At 49.9% G+C, this 24566-nt stretch overlaps 2 protein-coding genes across 3 annotated transcripts; both read left to right on the top strand.

The window, feature by feature from the left end:
- The first annotated feature begins 102 nt into the window (after positions 1 to 102).
- TBCCD1 (TBCC domain containing 1) lies at positions 103 to 9175 on the top strand. The gene is made up of 7 exons (XM_069791798.1): positions 103 to 562; positions 651 to 800; positions 2560 to 2926; positions 3916 to 4102; positions 4253 to 4750; positions 7864 to 8027; positions 8639 to 9175. Exons 1-6 carry the CDS (start codon positions 191 to 193, stop codon positions 7991 to 7993), a joined length of 1704 nt encoding a protein of 567 aa, XP_069647899.1. The 5' UTR covers positions 103 to 190; the 3' UTR covers positions 7994 to 8027; positions 8639 to 9175.
- A 121-nt stretch (positions 9176 to 9296) lies between these two features.
- CRYGS (crystallin gamma S) lies at positions 9297 to 18484 on the top strand. 2 transcript variants are annotated; one of them, XM_009913042.2, is made up of 3 exons: positions 9297 to 11024; positions 15885 to 16127; positions 18157 to 18484. In XM_009913042.2, the coding sequence occupies exons 1-3, from the start codon at positions 11004 to 11006 to the stop codon at positions 18427 to 18429; spliced, it is 537 nt and encodes a 178-aa protein (XP_009911344.1). In that variant the 5' UTR covers positions 9297 to 11003; the 3' UTR covers positions 18430 to 18484. The 2 variants fall into 2 exon arrangements, with proteins under 2 accessions (XP_009911344.1, XP_069647901.1); XM_069791800.1 differs by lacking the exon at positions 9297 to 11024 and having other exon boundaries at positions 11038 to 16127.
- Positions 18485 to 24566: the final 6082 nt, after the last annotated feature.

The following is a 24566-nucleotide window of genomic DNA, read 5'->3' on the forward strand; positions in this document are numbered from 1 at the left end:
CAGTCAGAGGGTGCGTCGTTTATTCCCGCCTCCGCGCTGGCTCGAGTAACCAATCGAAACCGGCTCCTTGGGAGGGGGCGGAACTGCCCGGCCCAGGGGAAGTCCTCCATGGTGTGAGGGAAGGGCCGTCTCGTTATTCCGCGCTGCCGCCGCTCTGCGCGGGCACCGGAAGCGGGCGGCGGCGGTCGCCATGGAGGCGGCGGCGGTCGCCATGGAGGCGGCGGCGGTAGCGGCGGTCCCGGTGCGGCTGTGGGTGAAGACGGAGCCGTTCCTGGTGGGGGTCCTGCCCGTCCCGCCGCCCGCCCGCCTCGGTCCCCACTACCTGCGGAAGATGGCGGCCTACGCCCGGGCGCGGGCGGCCGAGGGCTGCTTCCCGCGGCTGTCGTGGCCCCGCTGGCGGCACATCGCCTGCGGGAAGCTGCAGCTGGGCCGCGGTCTGGCCTGGCTCTACTTCGAGCTCTTCCACAGCCTCCTCCGGCGGGACCCGCCGCGCCGTCTCGAGTGGGCCGAGGCCGAGGCAGCCTGCGCCAACGCCGACGAGCTGGAGCGGGAGCGGAGCAAGGCAGGAGCCCCATCCCGAGCCGAGCGGGCGTGAGGAGAGCCCAGCCCATCCTAACGGCTCTTTTTTTTTTTTCTCCCGTCTTGGCTAGCTGTCGGTAGACACTCTGCAGTTCCTGCTGTTCCTGTACGTCCAGCAGGTGAACAAGGTTTCTCTGCGAAGGTCTCTGATTGGGGAGGAGTGGCCCAGCCCCAGGACCAAGTCTCCTAGCCTGACTGGAAAATCTGCCAGCGAGAATAAGGTATTTGTGCCTGTAGGAGTCTCCTTGCGCGGTCGTGTGGGGAAACTGCAAAGGCCTGCCTTGAGGTGGGTTGAAAGGTGGCTGGTTTGTTCCTCGGAGGCTGTAACCCTGCCTGTGGTAAAGTCTACGCTACAGTCAAATCGGAGATGTGTCGCTCAGTAGTAAAGGAAATGAAGTTGGTGTATTCTCTGCAGCTTTACCAGCAAAAATTGTTCACGGGAATTTCCTGCAGTCTGAGACCAACTGTGAGAGTTCTCTCAGAGACTTGGCCATTCTTCTTTTGAGAAGCAACTGCCTCTCTGCGTTTTCTGTTAGTCAAATGGGAAACTTTTCTTATGTTGGAGGCTGCTTCCCTGTGATCCACTGTGGAGTATTAGGATCCCAGGATGATCCCTAGCATTAGGTTATATTTCAGAGACGGGAGTTGGTTGCTCAGCTGTAGATCAACCATGTGGAAATGCTAATGTTTCCTTTTGAAGTACTGTTGAAGTATTTTGAAAGAAGAGAAGTGAGTTGAATGTATTGGGTGCAGCTTGTGGGCAGCTCTGTATTTGAGAGTGAATTACAGATTGGCAACATCATTATAAAGGCCAGCTGCAAACCTCAGTGGATTTGTGTCATGACTGTGATGCTGTGAGCTGTATGAGCTAGTGAAATGTAGCTTGGGACAAGCTGAAATAATTAGAAATAGGAACTGAGTGACTTTATACTAAAAGACTGAACAAATGAAAAAAGAAATGAGAGGAACTGACACAGGGCTGTGAGTTGGGTGGCCATGGAGCATCCACTGTTATTTAAAAGCTGATGTTTTCTTTTAGCTGTAGCCATTACATAAAACGCTGGACAGGACGGAGATGCATCTTGGCTGCCATGGTATCCCTCCCAGAGGTTTTGGTCCTGATGGGACTGGGGCTGTCTCCACTGCTGTTAGTTTTTTCTGTGTGATCGGGTGAGATTTCCCCAGCTTCAGCGATGCCTGATGTGAACCATGCCCCCTTTTGAAATGGTGCAGCAAGGCTTGTCTGGTATGACATGGTCCCTGTCCCAGTGCAGGGATCTCCAGCTGCTGGACAAGACACTCGCAGCTGCTTGTTAAGCCCTTTTGGCTACAGCCCTCACAGATGGTGAGGGCAATGTGTAATCACAGCTGTGTGTTGCTTGTTCTGCAGTTCGCAGACCAGCAAAGCTTGTCTTTATTAAGGTCTGCCATAACTTGTCTTCCTCTTTTTTTTGGTCTGGAGCCCTTTAGAATTTGAGCTAATGATTCTTTTAGAGGTCATTTGGTTTATTGGTCCGCTGGCTGTGAAGAAATGACCCTCTGCTTTTTTCCCTGCAGCGCCTTGGAAGGCGGCACTGAATCATATTTGAAGGTCTGGAACAGATGCAGCTATTTTCCAGTAGACCAGTTGCAAGACCTTGACTGTCAGTTATTGATTTGTTTCCTACCTTCAATTGCCAGCAGCAGCTGGCTGAATTTGTGTGGGAAGGATTGTAGGAGAGTCTGTTTCTGCTTTCTAGAATGAAATATTTGGTACTTGGAGTTAGAATAAAATGGTTTTTTTTCTTTTTGGGGGGAGGTTGCTTTCTGTGTTTTGGAAGAGCAGAGCAGCAGAAGCAGTGAACAGGACAGAGCACCAAGTTTGACTTGCTTTCCCTCTTTTAGAATGAGTGTAAGCAAGGATGTATTGTATAGTGTCAGTGGAGCTTGTCAGCTCTGTGAGAACTCACCACCTTCTTGTGTGTTTTTCTGCCTGCCAAGAACTGGAACGATCAGGACCACCGTGCCTTTGTGCAGAGCCACCTCTCGGATATGCTGGAACTGCTGCTGGAGCCAGAGCAGCTCACTGCCTCCTCCCATTCTACCCACAGTAGCTTGGTGTCCTACGAAGCTGTCTGTGCCCTCAGCTTTCTTATTGAAGGGACCGTGAAAAAATCCAGGACAGTCCGTCCTCTGCATGAGCTTGCCCTCTGGCAGCCCTGTCATGGGCAGAACGGCTACTCAAAGGTCTCCAGAGCCTTCTCTTTCCCCAAGCTAGAGAGCTGGCTGCGGTTTTGCCTGACGACAAACCCTTTTGGAATGACTGCCTGCCTCAAGTCTGGGAAGAAACTCGCATGGGCACAGCAAGGTAGCTACAGGCCTTGGCTTTTATTTTTAGAAAGAACTTTCCAGTCTCAGCACCTCTTGCTGACCAGGGACCTGGCAGTGGCATGGGGGTTTGCCTCCTTTTCCTCCTGTTCTCAGTGGAGATGGGGAAAGTGACAGCTTAGAGGCGAGTCTGGGGGACTAGAGGGTGCTGTGTGACATCTGTGTGTATTTTTCCAGTCCTTGGATCACTTTTGTGAGCAAACATTAATGACTTTATTGTCAAAGGCCCCTCTGAATGAGATCAGTATTACTACCCTCATTATTCAAGTACAGCTGGACACAGAGAACAGATAATGTGATGTGTTTGTGGCAAAGCTGAGAACTGGTCTAGGTTTCCTTGTCTTAAATTGCAGCCCCTCACCTGCAGGGACATAGCAGTGGAGCCAAGGCATCTTCCACCTTAGGAGAAAAAAATTCAGATTAGTGTTTTGTTTCTCTGACTGCACAATCCTAACAGTGGCAGCACGATAGCTAGGACAGTGAGGTTGCTCAAGGATTGTACTGTAGAGGGAGCATTTCACTGTCTTAAAATGTACAGTTCCTGCTTTTAACATAAAACTTGGCCTAGGGATCTTCCTGCCAAGCTAAGTCTTGTGTTCAGGAACAGACTTCTGGAAATGGAGATGCCTAGGTCAGGGCTGTCTGTAGCTTGTGGGAGCCTTTGGCTGCCCCTTGAATAATTTTGAAGTGTTTTTGATCTTTCAATGTGCCCTGACTTCTGGAGCTTCTGACTGCTAGGTACTGCTGACCTGCCTAGTAGGCATCAGTGGATGGTATGGCTGGTGTGTGAAGTGATGCAGTTTGATGGTACCGTCCTTGAAGTTTTGGGCTGATTATTTTCTTGAGGGATTGCTGAGTGATGTGGACAGTGAACCATCATATCTGTGTCTCTGTAGGAATCATGTGTAGACTTCTTTGTGCCCTTTTTTTTTTTTAATTTTAAATGCATTGGTGAACTTTATTTTGCAGTTGAAGGAACAACCAGGAGAGCAAAGATTGCCTGCAATACTCATGTGGTGCCTGAGGTGTTCCCCATGGTGATAATGAGCCAGGTGTACAAGCAGACGCTGGCTAAGAGCTCAGACACCTTGGTGGGGGCTCATGTAAGAATTCATCGCTGCAACGAGTCCTTCATTTATCTTCTCTCTCCTCTCCGGTGAGTTTTTGTTCTCCTGGGACACAGCTAGATGCCTTTTCAGCAAGTTTGTTCAAGCGCTGAGTGCTTGTTAGATGGACTAAGCAGTGAAAAAGTTCTGGTTTTGCTCTTTCCTGCTCACTGTGTCCTTGCTCTCTTGTTCTTTTGCAGATCTGTGACCATTGAGAAGTGCCAGAATAGCACTTTTGTCCTTGGCCCTGTGCAGGCGTCTGTTCACATCCACAGCTGTGACAATGTCAAGGTCATTGTGGTTTGCCATCGTTTGTCCCTTTCTTCCACTGCTGGCTGTACTTTTTACATTCTCACGCCTACCCAGCCTCTCATCCTCTCGGGGAACCAAGCAGTCAGCTTTGCCCCTTTCCACACCCATTATCCAATGCTTGAAGACCACATGGCTCAGGTGGGCTTGGCTACTCTGCCAAACTACTGGGACAGCCCTATGCTGGTGTGCAAGGAGAGTGGTGACACAAGTGTCTTCCACCTCCTGCCGCCCTCGGACTTCTACACCTTCGTGATTCCTTTTGAGATGGAAGGAGACACCACAGAGACGCCAGGTGGGCTTCCCCATGCGTACCAGAAGGCGCTGAGTCAGCGAGAGCAGAAGGTACAGATCTGGCAGAAAACTGTGAAGGAAGCAGGTCTGACCAAGTGAGTGCTACATCCGAACAGGAATGTGTGAGTTGTGTTGCAGCTCAGCTCAGGCATACAAACAGAAGATTCATTTGATGTGGTTCAACAAAAATAATGCTTTAATAATGGGTTGATTTGCATGAGCCATGTCTTGCATGCCATTTCTAGAGCATTAGTAATTAGCAGTCTTGGGTTCCTGGTCTTTGGTATTATTATAGTGAGAAGAATAATGCTCACAATTGTAACTCTGAAGGAGGTGCTTTGTCACGATTGCATTTTGCTAGCTTGTGAGACTCAAGGAAAAGCATGCCTAGATGCTATTGAGGGCTGAGGTGAGTGATCCACCCTAGCAGTAAGGGTTTACAACTTATCTCATGCTGGGTACTGTCTCTCTGCTGTCTCTGTTCTGCTTGCAGTGTCGCATGCTGCCGTGGGTGAGATCTGGGTGCATGCCCTGAACAACAGCTCGACTAATTATTGGCCTGCAACTGATTGGTGGTCATTCTTAGCCCAACCTTTACATTGAGATTGAAGCTTTAAATTACTGTCCCATCTGTTATTGAGGTGAGCTTAGAATGTGCATGTGAACCTTTACAGTAGATCACCTCGTGGACAGTAGCTTTTAAAGTCCTCTTTATCAGATCGCATTGAATCCTCTGCCCAGCTTTTACTGTGCTAGCTAGGCCTGTCCTAGCCCATCTCATGTACTGAGGTGCTTCTGTTTGCTTTCTCAGCACCTGTTGTGGAGTTCTGAAAAAGTTCAGCTTGCTTCCTTTGTCAGCGTGCTTTCTTCTGCAGCCAGCGAGACAGGGCAAGGGTACAAATCTCTGCTGGCTTCAGTTTAGCTGCTTTTATCTTTTTGTGAACCATTTTGATGCAGCAGCCTGAAGGACCTGGCTTCTGTTGCAAATACAGAATGGGGATAGAAACCCAGATAGTCAATCGTAAAGACTTGAAGAGATGAGGACAAGTTTTGTTCCCTAAGCTGTACTTAAGCTGTATAGATTTTCTTTCTGTTCTGTACTCAGTCAGAACTTGTAACAGGTGTGTAACTGGGTGCTGATAAGCAGTGATCCTGGAGGGGTTTATCCTGTGGGGAGCACAGAATATGAAAACCTCCTCTTGGGTCAAACTATCAACAATTCCCATCATACCAGGCTGAGGAGTTTTAGTCCATTTGATCGTTCATTGTTTTGAAGGAGCTCCCTCTGCTTCCCTTGTTCCTTTCTGAAATGCAGGTGCCTCTGTACTGAGCATGGAGGAGCCTGCAGTTTGAAAGAACTCTAGACTAGGAGAGAAAAAAGATTCTGGGGCAGCATTTTGCTACAGGTGGAGGGTGGCTGAGCAGTAGTGACCCAGTAATGGTGACAGAGGTGTAAAAACCTTCAAAACTCTCAGCCCTGAGTCTTCAAGGGAAGCAGAGAGGAAAGTTACAACTTCGGCCCTTGTGCTAGGGTCATCCATTCTGTCTATCAGCCTCATCTAAGGTGCTTCCCCCTCCAGCCATTGTCCTCCCAGGGCTGCTGCTTCTCATCCCTGGGTTTTGTGAAGGTGTTTGGCCTGTCAAATCTTACTGTTAAAGAAATGTGAGGTAATACGGATGATGTGCTTAGATTTAACATCCTCTACCGCAGTCACAGGAGGCCAGAGCTCACTACTGCGGTGGCTTATTTCATAATAGGGGAAAAACTGTGCCAAATTTAGAAGCTTGCTGAAAAGAAACTGGGCAGCTGACAGTGTAAAATGTTTCGGTCTTCTGCAGGCAGGGAAACAACTAGGAAGCTTAGAGCAAACAGGATATCAGACTTGTAGAAAGAAAAAAGCTGCCATGCTTGAATGGGGAGGTGAAAGAGAATGTTAGAAATAAGAAGACATCTTTCAAGAAGTTGAAGTTGTCTGAATGAGGAAAGTGGGGCAAAAAAAGAATGTAAATCCTGCCAGGCTGAAAGTAAAACCCCCGTAAGACAGGACCAGTAAGACAGCTTGAGGAACAACTTGCAAAAGCATAAAATCCTGTTTATTCATTTTCTGAGCATATCAGACAGAAAGTCTTTCAGGGTCAGTAGCAGATCAAGGTATATAAAAAGCACTTGGAGAAGATAAAACCATAAGGGAAGAAAGAAGTGACTGCCTTTGTGTTCACGTTCACTAGGGAGGAATTTAGGTTAGCTTCTGTCCTAGAACCCTGCTTTCTGGGGAATGTCTCAAATGAAAGCAATAGTACAAAGAAGAGCCTTTAACTTGAAAAAAGGGTCTGGGTACACCGAGCCTCTCTGAAGCTGAGTGGCACAAAAATTAATAGGGTCAGTTTGCTGCTTTTCCCAGTACAGGATGGGATCAGCACATCAAATTAGGAATGGGTTCAAAGCAAAACCACATAAAATCTCCACAGGATATTGAAAGTGTTCATGTTTTATGTGGGTTCAGAAAGGAATTGTGTAAGCTCACAGAAAAAAGGTCCATCAGGAGCTACTCAACACCCATGCCACCTTTGGCTTAAGAAATTCTGGAGCTGAACTCATCACAGATGGCTGGGATGCTATTCCGGAGAAATACTGCCGTGAGCCTGTGCTGCTCTTGGGCATCTGATCGGTGCCAGAGACAGAGAGCCTGAGCTAAGTGGTATACCCTGTTATTGCTGGTCTTACCAAAACCACCCCCCCAGTTATTTAGCAGTAATGGGAATTATTTGAGTAGTGTTGTTTATAGATGCATTTTTTTTCCTGATCTCCATCCTCTCTCTTTCAGATGCTGTCAGAACAGAATTTTGTGTCTCTAGTGCTTGAGCGCTGGTTACTAATCTTCTTTTTCTCCCTATTCAGACGGTTTTTAATCTGTGCTCTAAGAGTAAAGCGGAGGCAGCATTGTAGAGCAGGGTTGCTGTGCTAGTGGGATGGGGAGGTTTGCATGACTTCTCTAGCTCCACCAAGTTCTGTCTTTGGGGTTCATTATAGTCATATTCACTTGGTAAAAACATTTTCTTCCTGGTACAGACAATTCAGGAACCAAGCCCAGCCCTTAGCTGATATATATGGAGGCTCATTTTGGTAGTGAAGGTGAGGTTAGAAGTATAATACTATAAATAAGTGTGACCTTTACATACTTCCCTGCTGATCTTCTTTTCATTTCAGGGATCAGAGGAAACAGTTCCAGATACTGGTAGAAAACAAATTCTATGAATGGCTGGTTCAGACAGGGAACCGTCAGCAGCTGGATAGCCTTGTTCCTCCTGCAGTAGGTTCCAAGCAGGCAGCAGGATAGCATCATGTTCTTGTGCAGCAAAAGGAAAAGAAGGGTGAGTAGAGGGCCTGTTTCTCTTGGTTGTTCTCTGTCTAAAAGAATTGTCCCATGTTTGTGTGCACAGCCTAGGCAGAGGTAGGAGAAGTAGGAGGCTGTTCAGTGGACATTCTCCCAAGAGCCGTGCATTTGGTTTTAGTTCTTATTTTGCAGTCAAAACCTCTTTTCAGTTTGAATCTCTTCCCTGTGTACTCAGCACCTCCCTTGTTCTCTGCAGGTGTTCTGTTTGATTTGTCGGGGACATCTGTGTGTGTCTGTAAAGGCAGATATGCATATTGTGCATAATCTGATGTAAAAACTTATTTGAGTAGCTGCTCTTTCAAAGAGGCTGTGTGCATTAATATCTGTACTTACCTGTCTCACTTTTTGCTTAAGAGAGTCAAGTGAGACTTACTCAAAAGTAAATAATTCTTACTCTGTAGTGTCTTTCTCTTCCCAAGCTGAAGTGATTTAGGAGCCGGAGGCAAGCGCTTATCGTGCTTTTCTGCCATTGCGTGTTTCAAACCATTAGAAAGTTGTGGGGAGTTTTTTTCCTTTTCTTTAGTCTTTGAGTTGCTTTTTTTTTTGCTAGTGTTGGGAGTAAAATTTGCTCCTCTTATTTTGTTACAGAGTTCTGGGAACAGGCAGCAATACACTGAAAACAGTTCTCATTAAGAGTTTGCGGCCATCCTGCCTGAACACACTTGATGTGGATCTGACACCCAGCCTCAGTGTGGATTGGACTGTCTGTCTGCTTTAGGATTTCTAATCACTGCCATTTTTCCAGGAATGTGCTTTAACTATTCCATTAGTAACTGAGAAAATGCATGTTGCTAGAGGATGATGAAGTATGCCTTGTTGCAGATCCTTTAGTGGGGAAGCTGTCATCGTGGTTAGTGTCCATGGTGTGCAATTATCCAGCAAAAGAGCCCTTCCTGGTGCAGAGCTGGATGCAGGGCCCTGGACATCGTGTGCATCTTTACGGTACGAGCCAGCTGCACTGTTTTTATAAATGTGAAAAAGAAGTGTTTGATTTTTTTAATGAATTAAATTCAAGGGATTTTTTATATGAAGAAGGCACTTAAGCAATGTGATTTTTATGGAATTAACTTTTTTACTCGTTTGCATTGTTTTGACAAATGTCAATAAAACAGAGTTCTCAAATAAGCCTGGCACGTGTCCTAGGGAAAGTGTTTTACCTGTACAGTGGGTGTTAGAGGGTCACAGCATCTTTGCTGCTTAATGAAACGTGAACCAGTCAGCTGAGAGAAAAGTGCTAATTTGTTAGTAGCCATGGAGTTGAAGGTTTTGAAGGCTGCCCTAGCACAATATTTTGATACAAACACTGTTTCCTACCTTTAATATTTCTTGTAAAGAGTATCAGCTTGAATGAGTACCATTTTCACGTGCTAGTGGAACCTGTACTGGGGAGATGTGCTCGTAGCTGAGCACCTAAATAAGCTAGGCAAAATAGGCAAAGGCATTGCATGGATGACCAACGCAGCAGCCTTGTGAAGAGCTATCCAACCTAAGAGTGAGAGGAAGGCAGGGGCATTTAGTGCTCTGGTGTACACAGCTGTTGTGACACTAGGATTTTTCTGAAGGTCCCTCTTGCCTCCTGGGGAGGCAGGTGATGCAATGCATGGTGAGTTTATTATATTTAACTGACTTTTAAAGGAGGGATGTGCAAAGTGACTGCAGTGGAGCTTTGAGGTGTCCTAGTGAACCTACTGGGTTGCCTTTCAATAGGACCTGGATTGTGGTTGAACTCTGATCTTCATAAGACAGCATTTGAATAAAAAAGGAAGTAAAATCTAAGTGGCCTCACAGCTTTCTAGCAGTAAGAGCTGTAAGCAACAGCACTAGGCAATTCAAGACACCTAAAATGGGAGGAGGACGAGATGTTGCTGAGCATGTCTATCTCAGGGTGTCATACCTGACTGCATTTAGCAGAGCTGTGGCAGTGTACATGGGGTGGCACGCAGAGCTGCTGTTGCGAGACTGCTTGTCCTGACAGATTTGAAATAGGGTCTGTGTGTTTCAGGCGCTGCTGTGCCAAATTTGTTTCCCTTTGTTTTGCTAAGCCTTTGGGCTGGTGCAGTGAATAGCTGCAGAGGTGTTTTTTCATAATGCACTGGCGGGGGGGTGTGGGTGTACATAAGCCAGCAATCCTCACCCTCCCTGCTCAGTGGGCCAGAGTGTGGCTAAAAGAAAAACTCTTTTGCTCAAACCTCAGACAGTGGTGTAAGAGTTTTGAGTTGAATTTGTGATGCTAGCAGATATGGTCAGAAATTTGGGCATTGTTCTTTCCTATTTGATGTGTGAAATTACTCACTTTGGGGGGGTGTGGCCAGACATACTTCTTTTCCTCTATGTCAGGCACCATATGGAGCAATATAGCTCAAGCTGAGGGTGTGGTATAAAAATACACAGTCCCTTTGCTGCACAGATATTTCCATTGTGAGCTTCTGAAGCAGAGCCTCTACACAGAGGCTGGTCTTTGCAAGCGTGTGGTGTCTGCCCTGAACACGTGTTGACCGTTTCCTAGCTGCATCCTTTGCTGCATGGGAATGTTCTCTGATAAATATTGGGTCTCTTCCTTACAAATGGGGATGGGCCTTTTAGAGCTGATGAGGATGCCTTCTCATTTAACATGCTTGAAAGGGAGAGAGCAGCCAAATTGTCCCCCGTCCTCCAGGACTTGGCAGGGGGCTGCGTGTTTTGAGTGCGTTTGGCAGAGTTTTGGTGTTCTGACTCAGCAAATGGTAACAAAGGGAGGATGGCGAAGCCTTCCTTTATTCCATAATCCTGTTTGCTTTTCTGGAAATCGGCTATAGCCTCAGAATCACTGACTCAATTTTTGGATCCTATTCTCATGACAAAGCGGCTGTCTGGTTTAAAACAAGCCCATTATAAAAAGGGTGCCTCGGATCCAGGCTGTTTGTAACAGCTTCTGACGTTCCTCCAGCACTGGGGAGCTTGGCTGGAACGGAAAATGTCCAGAGCTGGAACCAAGGTAAGTTTATTTGCAGCCTATACATGATTGTGGCTAGGAGTACAGAATTTATCAGGGGTAAGTTGTGGAGAAACCTGGGTTTCTTTGTTCTGCTGACAGCCTCCCCCTCTGTCAGTCTGTTGGCAAGAGGAGATGCTTGAAATCCCTCCTCACATGGAGGGAAGCTGAAGCTGAGCCCTCCCTAGTCTTTTCCCAGATCTAGATGTGGCTCTGCGAGAGGATGGAGTGGAACACAGTGACTGGCGAGGGGATATTTTAAAATGCACCAGGACCTGATGCCTTGTAAATTGACGGCAGAGGCTGCTGTGCCAGCAGCGAATGTGACGAGCTGCATTTGCAGAACAGAGCCTCGTGGAAGGCTTCCTTGGGAGGACCTGAGTCCCAACACCAGCGGCAGCCGCCACATCCCCTTTCCATGGTGGAACAAAGGATGTGCTGCTGGGACAGAAAGATGCCTGAACGGTGATCATAGCACCAAAGGCAATAGCATTCGGTGAGGGATGCGAACCGGCCTTGTGATTTGGTGGAATCGGCAGAGATTAATTTAAACTGGAGAAGGAGATAGATCAGAAAGCTCAACTTCAGCTAGAGTGGTGTGCATCAGGTGGCTATCCAGCTCTAATGCTGTGTTCTTCAGTCTTGAAGTTAGCAGAGCTGAGCTGGTCATGCAGACCTTGTTGCAGGGTTGGGACTGGGCAGGGGTAAACAGCTGGGAAAGGAGGGTGACAACTTTGGGCTACTGGCCATTTTCTCCTGTGAAATGTTAAACAACTGTTAAGAGGCTGTGGACAGACGTATATCTTTCCATTGTGTGAGTTTTGCTTTTGGGTTACATTCCTTTTAATTGTGGAGACTGTAAGACCTAAGGGGGCAGAGGGCTCAGAAGCAGAGTGACTTTGTAGTCACTGGCCGATGCTATGGAAGATGTGGATTCAGTCTCTGCTTCCTCGCTCCTTTTGACTGTCATCTTAGCTCGAAGTGGTTTGACTATTTATGAACAGTCTTTAGAAACTGAGGATGGTGTGCTGCTTGCTTCTAACATGGTGGCTCTCAGATTGCAGTGGTACAGTCTTTATGTACCCGTGCATAAAGAAGGTGCTGGGGAAATGTAACTGATTCATGCTTGAGTCTCCTGTCTGCTTGAAGACTTAAACATATACTGCCTTTACCCCTGCTGAAAGCCGTGTCCACTGTGAGTGTGCTACAGGGAATTCGTTGGTTATGGGCCGCTGTGGTGCGGCAAAATGTCCAAGAGGAGTTAAGTAAGTGAAAGACTGTGAATCTCATCTTTTTTGTATGTCATGCTCTTGTCTAGCACATTCCAGGGAGAAGAAGAGGGCAAAGGAGAGAATTAAACACTGTTTCTCACAACCTAAGCAAGCGGTCTGCCCTAGAAGGGGATCACTGCCCCCATGCTGCTTACTTAGAAGGCAGTGGGCACTACTAGTTATTGTTTACAGTTATTGTTTACAAGCTTCCTTCTAACAGAGCTACTGTTGGGAAGAAATAGAATAACTGCTATGAGGTGGCCAAGGGAGTAAGAGTTCTACAGTCCTGTAAGGAAGATCTGCTATGGCAAATCTATTATCTGCCAGGTAAGCCCCAAAAAAGCAAAGTGTGGGCAGTGAGCAGTTAACAGGTTAGTGGTATAAGCAGAGCAACTTGATGGCTTTACTGAAGGAAGGTGATTTGCATTAGAGTAAGATGCGACGAATCTGGAATTGAAATCTGTAATTCACCTGTCATTATCCTGCAGGTGAAAAACGTCAGTCTGGTCTGTTTGTGCCTGAATCATTGGAGGAAAGCTGAGAAGCACTGAGTGTGAAGGTCTGAAATGAATTGAGGGTGTGTGCAAAGAGCTGTGATGGAGAAATGAGTGGGCAGGAGCCCTCTCCTTAAGTCTTCCTATAAATGGTCTAAGAGTAAAACAATGAACACCACTTCTGGTTGGTCACTGTTCTGTGGGAATGGCCATACCCTTAACGTGCTCTTGGATTTCTTTGGCTTTGTGGCTTTATAAGTACAGGGAAAATACCCTCCTAGGAACACCAGGTAGCTTTGCCAAATTGGAGTTCATTTGTGTTAGGCTGGGTGGGGAAGGAACATCAAATGAGCTTTTCTTTTCTGTTACAAAATTAAAGGCCAACTTAACCAACTTCATGCACAATTGCTGTGGTAGGGCATTGCAAGAGGAGCTGGTGCTGCTGGATGCCAGCCACAAAATCAAGGCAGCTCATGAGGAACCAGGACCAGAGGTGATGGACACCCGTTCTTTTCCTACTGCCAGTCACCCTGCTGTGAAGCAGAAGGCATACCTCTGCCTGGGCAGGCCACTGCCTGCATGGAGACCAGACCTGTGGTCTTACAGACGTTGGGCAGGGTTCATCATCGACCGTGCTGGATGCTTGCTGCGTGGACAGGAGTGGGACTGCAGATCAGAAGGCGCTGTAGAGCTTGGGGAGAGAGGTTGAAGAGGGTGAGAGCTCATCAGCTCTCCCAGTGGGGAGGGTAATGGCTGAGCCGCGAAGAGATGCATCCCTGTGTACTGCCCTGTAGAGAGTATTACAGGGGTGCTGTGGCTTCCTTGACCACTGCCTTCAAGAAGAGGATTACTGGTGGTAAGTGACTGCCAAAACTCAGCGAGCAGGGCTTTCGGTATCGCCTCTGGGCTCATGTTGGCAGATTTTTCAGGTGATACCTCTAGGGACAAAGATCCAGAAGCAGCATCCATAAAACAACAGCAGGGTTGTGGCTGGCAAGGACTGACCAGCATGGTTAACTACCCAATAGTAGCAGTGTGGGAAAACAGGAATTGGACATTTTAGTGCACACCTTTTTACAAACTTCAGTCACTTGCTGGAAAGATGGTAGTGATCTCCCAGCTCTCCATTGCACTGAAGATGGGAGGAGCTTGCTCAGGAGGGAGAGACATGGGGACAGGTTGCTTTGTATGTGCTGGCTGCTTCGTAATGGGAGATCAGTCTCTTGAAAGTAAGAGGAAAATGTGAGGGAAATAACATTATCCTAATAAAGGTCTACTAACAGGCCACAAGACCAAGGACATAAATCCTCTGGCATGATTAGTCTGACTCCACAGGTACCTGGTCAGGCTGGTGGGACACACTGACCAACCAGCTCTAGGAAAACTGTGGCAAACTTATTTTTTAACACAAAGTGAGTGGGGAAAAAAAAAAAAAAGAGTGGGTTGTCCTAGATTTGAGTCTATCTCCTGGGTTGAAACTGTGACAATGAACAGTATTTTTAACAGCGGTGATGTTAGATGAATACCAGTAGCCAAAGCACGACAGGTGAAGTACAACCAGCTAGGAGCAAAAGGTGATCATGTATTTTAATACTCAAGCTATGGAAAAACTATGGGGAAAATGGATTATGGAGTACTGCATGTTAGATGTTTAAATCCCTGTGGCCAGAAAAACTCTCTCCAGAGCATCTGGGGGAATTGGCTGAGGCAGTCATAGGTGCTACCAAATAACCCAGCAGCATGTATGGGGCTGATGCTGTACTGGAAGGCTGGAAAAGGTGAAACGCTGTCTTGAGTATGCACTGCATTGGATCAACTAACTTGCGCATCAGTTGATTCAATGCAAGGCTCTAAAAGACATTGGAGTAAGTAATCAAACTCCTGTTAAGGTTGAAGACGGGCTGGTGGTTGGGTGCAGCTGAAAAGGATCTGCTGAGATGGATTCACGTCAGACAAATGTAATTTTTGGCATGGTCTGGCACCACATCATAAGCAAGCAAGGGATATAGTCAAAATAGACATGATGGTTTGGGAACCCTTACTGCAAAGAGCAGCTTTTGATGAATAATTGTCATCTGGAAGGATCTAAAAATGGGGCTGTACAAAAGACTGGTCTGGGTCTAGGGCTTGGCCATATTTCCACGAAGGTCTTTTTGAACAAAGCATGTGTCGCTGCTCTAGGGCTGGCTGGGTTGGTGATACCTCAGGCAAGAGGAATGGGATTTGCTCACCAGCTCTTGAGATCATTTTGAAAAAGTTTGTGATCAAGTCGGGAAAAGTGTCCCTTAGCAAAGTGCTTTGCAGTCAGCTGCCTGGCTGTAGAGCAGCTCTTGGGAAAGAAATGTGGTGGTAGATCGGAAATTTGTCAGCTGTATAGCAAACTTGCAGCAACCAAAATGGAAGAAGCCAACTGCAAATGCAGAAAACAGAAAAAGCCAACTTTGGATGTCTGAAGAACTGTGCTATCCCCCACATATGTGGAGCGGTCCTTCAGTTTTTCTTGGCACTGGTAAAGCTCGCGTGGTGTCCAGCTTTTGGTGTTGATTTTTGAGAAAGCAAGCTGTGGACTCTTAGAGTGGGAACAAGGAGAACAATCGCAGTGCTAGAAGACGTGACCCAGGAGGAAAGAGACCTCACCACCCCCTTATCAGTATAGGTCTAACTGCAAACACTAGGTAAGCCAATATAAATGAAATGCTACTTAGTACAGTCCATTGACTACTTATGGCTTCCTTGGCCATAATCTAGTAAATGCTGATCTGGAGAAGGTGGGAGGGAAATGTATTAATAGTGTTTTGCTGCAAAGAGGACAGGGACTTCACCAAGGGAGCTTTGGGTTGGATTGGGACAGAACTAGGTGCTGGGAAGGGCAAGACGTTGGTGGCAGCTGGAGGCGTTGGGGCCAGACTGGTGAATCGGCTGCCAGGGTTAGTTGGGATGCAGTTGATCCTGCTCAATGGTTAGGCTTGATGACTTTTTGATATCTTGAGGACTCTGTTTTCAGGTACTTCACACCATGATGCAGCTAGAATATGGATGCAGGCATGTGCTGGGGGATGGGGAACTTCCTTGCTTTCCTTCCTCTGCTTGTGTTTCAGGTCACCTTCTATGAAGACAAGAATTTCCTAGGCCGTTGCTATGAGTGCGACAGCGACTGCCCCGATTTTCACACCTACCTGAGCCGCTGCAACTCCATTCGGGTGGATGGAGGCACCTGGGTGGCCTATGAGAGGCCCAACTTTTCCGGGAACATGTATGTTCTGACGCGTGGGGAGTATCCTGACTACCACCACTGGATGGGCCTCAACGACCGCCTCGGCTCCTGCAAAGCCGTCCAGATAGTAAGTGTGACCTCCTCCCAAGGGATGTTTTAATTTACACACCTATCATTAAAGGGTTTCAGTATGCTTGTGGGTGGCCCCCATCTTCCTGGGGACCCATGGCAGCTCCCTTGGAGAGGATGGCTATAGGCGGTTTGCTCCCACAGTCCTGCTTCAGGAATGGCAAGGTGTTTGGTGAGTGGAGAAGATAAATCTTTTCCACTCGACTGCAACTGGAAAAAGCAAATCCCTTTTGAGTGCTTTGTAGGTGAGTTCCATAGGAACAACAGTGGAGTTTTATCTGCATGTTCATCTAGAGACTTCAGTGTCCAGGCAGGTCGCTCTGAGGCTTGCCTCTTGTCTTCTCCCCTGGTGTGCTGCCAGCTGATCCAAATCTGATGGCAGGCCCAAGGCTTGTAACAGTGGGATGTAGATTTTGCAGGAGCACTCAGAATGAGGGGCAGTTTGCCTGTCTAGCAAGCCAGGGCTCCCTTCTGATACCGGGAACTGAATCTCAAGCCCTTCTGGGCATGGGGAGAGCAGCCACAGGTGCAGACCTGGAGTGACCAGGAGCGGGAGGGATGCCTGAAGCCCTCCTTGGGCATGCTTGGAGCAGCCTGGTGTCTTCTGGTATTAGGACAGCACAGAGCAACACGTGTCTCCCCGCTGCAGCACAGGACTGTGCTCATCCCCTCCTAACTGATGATGGGAAGGTGCTTCTGCAGCCTCCGGCAGCACCTGTCCTTCCACCAGAAGGAGATGGGATAAATGTAGGTTGACAGTGAGCAGCGTTTACACCCTGTGGAAATGCTGGTGGGGGAGAAAGGAACAGAGAGAACGATTCCTTTGGGAAGCCTATGGGGAGAAGCACCCTTTAAAACTGGCAGGGATGGGAGCGTGGATGGAGTGTGGATTGGGATTGAGACACTGAGTGCTGCTGCTGTGTTTTTGCCAGCAGTGGGGCAGACATCGGTGGGGATCTGTGCATCGCTGACTTGAGTAGCACAGCCATGGATTCCTATTGCATGGAGCAGGTCTCACAGCTGAGAAGGGGTTTTGCTTTTATGTCTGGAGGTCTAACACCACTTTGAGCCTGTTCTGGGTTTGAGCTAGGTCTAATTCCCTTTGCACAGGACGGGGAGAGTTTCCGGCCAGTTCAGAGCACTGATCTGGCATAAGGGTTGGAGCCAAAACCCGTGGGAGATGTAACAGCAGCACAGCTTCCTCCATCAGGATGAAATGTGGAGGCCTTATCCTGCATGTCCGCCTGGTGCCTGGCTTCTCCTTCTGCGCTTGAGGAGGTTGCACGGTGACCCGCTGTTCGCAGGTGTTAGGTCAGAGTGCCCTAGAGAAGCCGCAGCGGCAGTGCACAGATCTGAGAGACCCCACAGAGCTCGGCAGGGGCTGGCAATGAGAGCGGGCTGGGGCGGATGGGGGAGGTGGGGGAAGACGGTGTCCAGGCAGCTGCAGATTAAAACTGCCGCAGTGCCTTCAGGCAACGCAGTACTTCAAATCACAGTGGAAAATACCTGCGCTTCATTCTCCTGTAATACAACCCAGCTGGGGTCACCAGCTCATTAAACTCCTCATTGCCTGGAGGAGCGAGGAGTGGAGGGGGTCTGTCTCTTCTGATGCTTGTGTGGAGTGGCTGAAGGGTTCAAGCCAGCAGCGGGATGGGCAGGCTGCCTGGGATAGAGAGCCCAGCACTTGCTGATGTGGCCTTATCCCTCCCTGCAGCCTTCCTGCCTGCAAAACTGGGGCTGCGGTGAGGGTTTGAGCTGAAGGTGCTCTGCCCCAGCTCGGTGCTTTTATGCCCTCTTTGCACATGATGCTCGGTCAAGATTTACCCCAGCTGCCTCCCCCGCTGCACTTTTGGGGGCTGATGTGAGCTGTTTAGCCCTGTCCTGGTGTGCTGGGAGGGGTGCGGTTTACACCCGATCTGAGTCTGACCGTGCCTCAGCGCTGCTCCCATCCGCTGGTGACTGTCAGAGCTGGGAACATGTCAGTGCCTCCCTCCAGTGCTCTGCCATTTTCTCTCCCCTTTTTCTAGCCAAGTGGAGGCCGGGGCCACATCCAAGTATTTGAGAAGGGAGATTTTGGCGGGCAGATGTTTGAAGCCACCGAAGACTGCCCTTCCGTCATGGAGGAGTGGCACATGCGCGAGGTCCATGCCTGCAGAGTGCTGGAGGGCGTCTGGGTTTTCTATGAGCATCCCAACTACCGAGGCAGGCAGTACCTGCTGCCCAAGGGGGAGTACCGCAAACCTGTGGAGTGGGGAGCAGCGAGCCCCGCTGTTCAGTCCTTCCGCAGCATCGCCGAGTGAGGCAGCCCATTGACTGGGTTGCCAGAGGCTGTCAATAAAGCAACTGAGTCGCTCAGCTCAGCCTGTCCTGCTTATTCCTGGGGTCTGTGTGCGAGTTATCCTGCCCTGGGGGAGCTGGTGTGGAGCTGAGCCTTTTCTAAGCCAGCCCTGTCTGTCTCCATCTCCTCTGTCATCTCCTTCCTCTGGGTTGGCACCCTCCCCTCCATCCCACTGCTCCTCTCCAGGGAAAAGCCATCCTGAAGCTGGAGCTTGTGCTCCAGCATTTGGTCCCACTGCTCCACTGGACTGGCCACCTGTCCCTGGGACTCCAGTTTTTGGTGCTGGCTGTGGGCAGCTCAGTATGTCGTGACCCTGGGGAGTCCCTGCTTGCTCTGTTGCTGCTCCGTGGTGGCTCAGGAGAAGGGGCTGCTGGTGGCTGGGGAGAAGGGATGAGGTTTGCATCTGTGCCACGTGCAGCGAGACCCCTCCAGGGAGCCTGAGCAGGCAGCAGATGTCCTGTTGCTGGAGGAGCATGTCGCTCTTGTGATGCACGGGGCAATGGGACCGGGGCGGAAAGTGGAGATGAGAGGCAGGCATCCCAGAGTGGGCAGGACGGAAAAACAGCTGCTATCTCCATGGGGGGTACTGGGGACCCTGGCAGCCCAGTGTGTCAGGTACAGGATGCCCCTTGTAGGTGTGAGGCAAGGGGTCCGGCTGCTTAAAATGGGGCTAAGCACTGCATCAAGCTGGGCAGCTGGAAGGGGAAGAAGAGGCTGGATGTGGACAGAGATGGTGAGTGCCTCTGAAAGCTGCCCTGGGGTGGGAGGTTGCTGCTGAATGATCTCGAAGGGCAGGAAGAGGTCCCTGGGCACCTGAGGTGTGCAGGGAGCAGAGGGGGCCATCAGGCTCCCAGTCAACCCAGTTTGCCACCAGCTGGAGCACCCCATTTTGCCCAGTGCTGCTAGATGTCAGGCTGGGTCCACGCCGCTGCCGCATGCCCATGCGCAGCCTCCCGCACAGGAATAACTGATGTCTGCTGCACAGGGCACTCTCCTCCCGGGCACCCCAGGGACCCGCAGCCTGTTTGCATATCAAGCCAAGGGGCCTTGGGATAATGACGCTGGATGTAGATGCAGAGCCCTTCTAGCCATGCTCACGGTCTCTTCCTGGTTGATATATGAGGTTATTACAGAGCAGGGAGGCAGGTTAAGTGATGCTTGTCAAGCCGTGGCGTCGCGACCCCTCTGGGAATGCAGCTGCCGGTGGGGAGTGGGAAGGAGCTGCCGTGAGGGGCAGCTCCAGCCCCACAGGCTTCCCCCAGCACAAAGGTGGGCTGAAGAGAGTCTTCCTTCTCCTCCTGCTGTGACCCTGCAGTTCACCCCCCCAACCTTAGCCCCTTGCCCTGTTTCAGCTCTTTGCTGCAAAGGGTGATGCATCTTCTTGACCAACTTCTGTCCTGCCTTGCCTTTCCTCTCTGTCACCTCTCCATCACAGGTCAGCAGGATGGAGGAAGCAGACAATTTGGTGTTACGGTTGGGTCTTGCTGAATTTTTCCCCAAAATATTTCTCCAGGACCAACCAGCCCTGCCTGCACCCATCTCCAGCTCCCTTTTTTTCTCCCTGCCTCCTGGCAAAGCTCTCCAAGCACCTCTAAGGGCTGCCAGCTCCTGCCTGTGCAAGGCACCAGCTCAAGCATGGCCTGGCTGCCGTTTTTTGCAGAGAGCCTGTTGCCCATCCCCATTTTGGAAGGAAAATCTCCTGCAGGTAGGCTTTCTCTGGCCAGTACATTTCCAACCACCTCTCACCTTTATTCTGGGGAGTGTCTGCCTGGGCAGTGTGCTTCCCCATCCTATGTCCCCTGCGGTGGGATTTGTCCCACCCTGCAGCGGGTGCCGGAGCTGCAGCAGGCAGGTTTGGGGTGCTACAGTCCCATGGCTGCTGGCTTATATCCACCACAGAGCATCGGAGGAACCAGACCTGGTTCTGGTTTGCCCTTACAGTAATATTTCCTCCCCACGTCCTTCCCTTACATCGCTTGATCTACCCACCGCGAAAACGCAATTATCCCAACTCTTTTCCCCCCTCCTCCTCCGGCTGGCTCTTGCCCTCCAGTGAATTTTGCATTGTGCCCTGAATGTTGGCAACTAACGTGAGTAACAATAAAATATGCTAGTTGGGTGGGAGTTTTTTTATTATTTTTTTATTTTATTATGATTCTAGATTACTTTTTCCATCGGGGGCTCCCTTGTCACAGCTGCACGCCGAGCAGAGTGCATATGGATATGAGCGGCAGCGAGAGCGAGCAGGGAGCGCAGGCAATCCAAACCCAGCCTGCTGATGCCGTTTTTTGCTTGACAGCTAATTTCCATTTTTCAGTATCAGGGGGTCTGCTCTGGTAATTGGCATGCAGATTGTGTCTGATGGGCCTGTTAGACACGAGAAAAGACTCTGCTAGTTAGAATAAGCCAACCCCAGGCTGATGGATGGGGTGCAAGGAGGTCATTGCGAGAGAATATACAGATGCCGGCCCGCATGCACACACCTATGAAATTTCACATTTCGTGCCCTCCCCCCACTCCTACTTTCTTTATCCAGCAAACTCTAATCTATCATATTTCATTGAGACAAATCCTGCTCCATTTCTCTCTCCTTCCTTTTTCCCTTTAAGGGAAATGTGATGGAACCTACTCCTGGATTTAATAAGAAGATGGTGCAGCGTAGCAGGAATTAAAGCGGTGCCATGCTTCATTAGCAGCTGGGGATCACATGGACTGGCCCAGATGTTAATTACACTTTGGGAATTAATTGGTATAAGGCATTCCTCTCCATCATCTGTAATCTGACGGCTGTGCGAGGACTTCTGGAAGCGGAGACTGCCAGGCAGGCATCTGTTTCCCCTCCTCAGCCTGTCCAGTGCTGGCCGTGACTGAGGGGCACTGGCTGGCTTTGAAATCTTGAAGCCACCTTCATTTCCATCCCCTTGGTGCCCAAAGACCTGCTGCTGTTTTTCCCTCTTTTCCTCCCTGTACCACTCTTCTCCAAATGTTTTCTCCAGCTGCTGGGTAGAAGCAGGTCCAGGCGGGACTGGGGAATGGTGGGAAGTGGGACCGCTTTGAAGGGGGAAAGGCTGTCCCCCTTGAAGCTGGCCGTACCCAGGGGACCCCAGGACATCCTCTACGAGGGCTGGTGGGATGGTAGCTTCCCTTTCTCCTGCTCCCCCACCCATCCTTGCTGGCCCATCCCTTCCCTCCAGCTCTGCGTGCAGACCCACGCTGTTCCCCGCACCACATGGGAGAGCCTCAATCTGCCCCTGCAGCACCTCTCTGCCACTGAAATCTCCCCAGTTCTTGAAGGAAAATGGTCTCCAGTTTCTTCCCTCCCCTTTTGCACCTTGGATTCAGCCCGATGAAATGCAAAAGCTGCTAAAAAGCTGGGTGGGGGGGCTTTTTGCCAGAGGACAGAAGTGATATGCTTGGAAATGAAGAATATTCCTCTGAATACTGCCAATTTGTTCCTTTTCTGAGCTGGCTGGTGGCGGCCCAGCGTGGGGCATGGTTATCTCCGCGACGGAGCATCACATCTTCAGGTTTCTGCCTGGGCTGGGAGAGATTGCTGCGCAGCCCCAGTGGGATGCTCTCGCTCAGCTTTGCCCCCCCCAAATTGCTCCCAGGCCCTAATGGTGCAAGCTTGCTGGCACTGCAGCCACGGCAGAGGCTTGGTCGGAGCTCTCACTGTGATGGGTGTGACACAATCAACCCATGCTCCTGTGTTTGCCCCCCTCTTCCAGGCTTTCCAGTGGTGATGCTCCCAGGTAGTAGCCAAAATCCTCCTTGCTGCTTGCTGTGCGCACAGCCTGAGCTTTCGTGCTGCCCACAGTGCTCCTCAGGGTTTTGTGGGTCTTCTCTTGGTGTTGCTGTTGCTCTTCAGTCTCGAGGCGTTAGCAACTTGATGAACCTTTCTTCTGCCAGCAAAGGTCATTTAAGACGCTGTAGTGTCCCTTCAGGGCGACGCTTCATTGCCATTTAGTTCCCTTGGAGCTCTGCTGCTTTGGATCCTGCAATTCCCATCGTCTCCTTGCTGAAACCAAAGGCCCTGTAGGTTCAGCCACTGCCTTAGACCATGCCTGGGCAGTCTCTGAAGGTCCTCACCAGCAATTACAGCACGTACTTTGGTTTTGCCAGTGCGGCCCTTCGCGATGTCCTGTTTTCCTCTGTTTTATGCATGAACCACCCTACACATCCCCTGTTGATGCCGGCTGAAATGCAAAGGTTGCACAGAGCAAAGCATGTCAGGAGGTGATGCTCAAGACTAGCTCTGTCCAACCTGCTTTGGGCTTGTGGGTCAAGTCTGGCCCAGCTCTGGGTGTGCAGAGTTTTGAGCTGTGCACAAGTAGGTGCAATAACAGAGCTGAGCTGCTTCTTATCTCGCACATGTCTGTGTACCCACATGCACATCCTGGAGACCCCTCCAGTGTCATGCACATCCTCTCGGCCAGATGTGCTGGCCATGTGCGGGGTTGGCTGTGTCCACAAGTGGGTGTGCAGTGCTGTGGGTGAGAGTTGCCTCTCTGGGACATGTGAGTGGTGATGAGGGATCACTGCTGCAGGGAGGGGTTGGCACCCAAACCTGTGGTTCTGCGTCTCCCCTAAAATTGCAGAGGGATGACGGAGAGGAGAAGGCACTGCCCAGGGGATCAGCCTTCCCATTGACAGTCCCCAGCAGAGGGCAATAGAAGCAAATGGAAGAGACAAGACCTTGCAAGTGATGTGCAAAGAGGAACAGCTTTCAAGCCAGAGCAACCTGCAAGCAGAGCGATGTGCAAAGAGGAGCGATGTGCAAGAGGGGGCAATGTGCAGACAGAGTGATGTGCAGTGTTTGAGGGGGGCTTGAGAAGGAGGTCAAAGCAAACCAGAGCAATTCAAGGACATTTTGGTAGAAGTTAAAGCGGAACAACGCTTTCCTAAGTCCAAAATTAATTGCTTTGGGTTTAGATGGAGAAAGAAGAGGAGATATTTAACCCTTTTGTTTAAACTTTCTTTGATTTTAGATCAGTTTTTATGTGAAAAGCTCTGCCTTGACAGGCATGGCTGAGCACCTCCAGTGAATGGTACTGGAAGGAAAGGATCTGAGAGTTCCCAGCACTGCTTATATTCCACCTGGTCAATTCGTGCCACTGAGCTGAGCTCAATTTCTGGGTCTCTTTCTGGATGCTCTTGGTCTCTTGGAGAGCAAATTCTACGATAGCCACATGTGCCTGGAGACTGTGTGCTGGCCTCCGCCCTGGTCAGAGGGATGTGTTGGGCTGGGGCTGGTGCTGCTTGCAGGCTCCCTTTTGCCCTGCAAAGGGAAAACCGCAGTGGGCTGTGGGGGTGGGGGGGGAGCAGCAGGGAAGAGGTGGGCAGAGCATCCCTTCCACCTCCCTGCTGCTGGACCAGCTTGGGCAAGAGCCTCTGCCCCGTTGCATTACTGCTCCCTGCACGGTTCTGCGTGGTTTGGCAGGTATTTACATCCCGCTTACAGGTTTCCTACATATGGTTTTTCAGCTTTTTCTTTTGTCCCAGACTACTTGGAATTACACAGGGGTGTTTTAGCAAGGAAATCTTTCCATGGCAGGAACATGATCCTATAGATGCCCTCCCAGCCAGGACAAGACATCTGCACAGACACTGTGGTATTCCCACCTGGGTGCAGAGCCAAGACCTGGTCTTTTTTTGGGAAAAAACACAATTATTTGAAAAGGAAGGGCAAAATCCATGTGGCAGGGAGCTGTGAGTGCTGGGGAGCAACACCCTGCCTGGATGCAGGGTGCCCAGCAGGGCCGGACACCCCAGCTAGCAGCTGGGAAGGTTATTTGGGCAGAGACCCACACCATGGTGCTGCTGCGGTATGGGGCTGGGGGCAAAGCCTTGGGGAAAAGGACGGTTTTTGGGGAGTCTGGGGTAGGCCTTTTGATGAGATGCTGCTGCTTGGAGAGGACACAACCAGACGCCAGCCCTAAAGGAGAACAAAGGGGGCTCCACCACCTTTGCTCCGTGGAGCCCCCTGATCCGCCTCATTAAACCCCTCCTTACTGAGACAAGCAAGGCACAATCTCCCCATCTTGGTGTTATCTCCCCATCTCCCTCCTCTCCTGCCATGCTTCCAGATGCTCCTTATCT

Source organism: Haliaeetus albicilla, chromosome 9, assembly GCF_947461875.1.
Source record: "Haliaeetus albicilla chromosome 9, bHalAlb1.1, whole genome shotgun sequence".
Lineage (NCBI taxonomy): Eukaryota > Metazoa > Chordata > Aves > Accipitriformes > Accipitridae > Haliaeetus > Haliaeetus albicilla.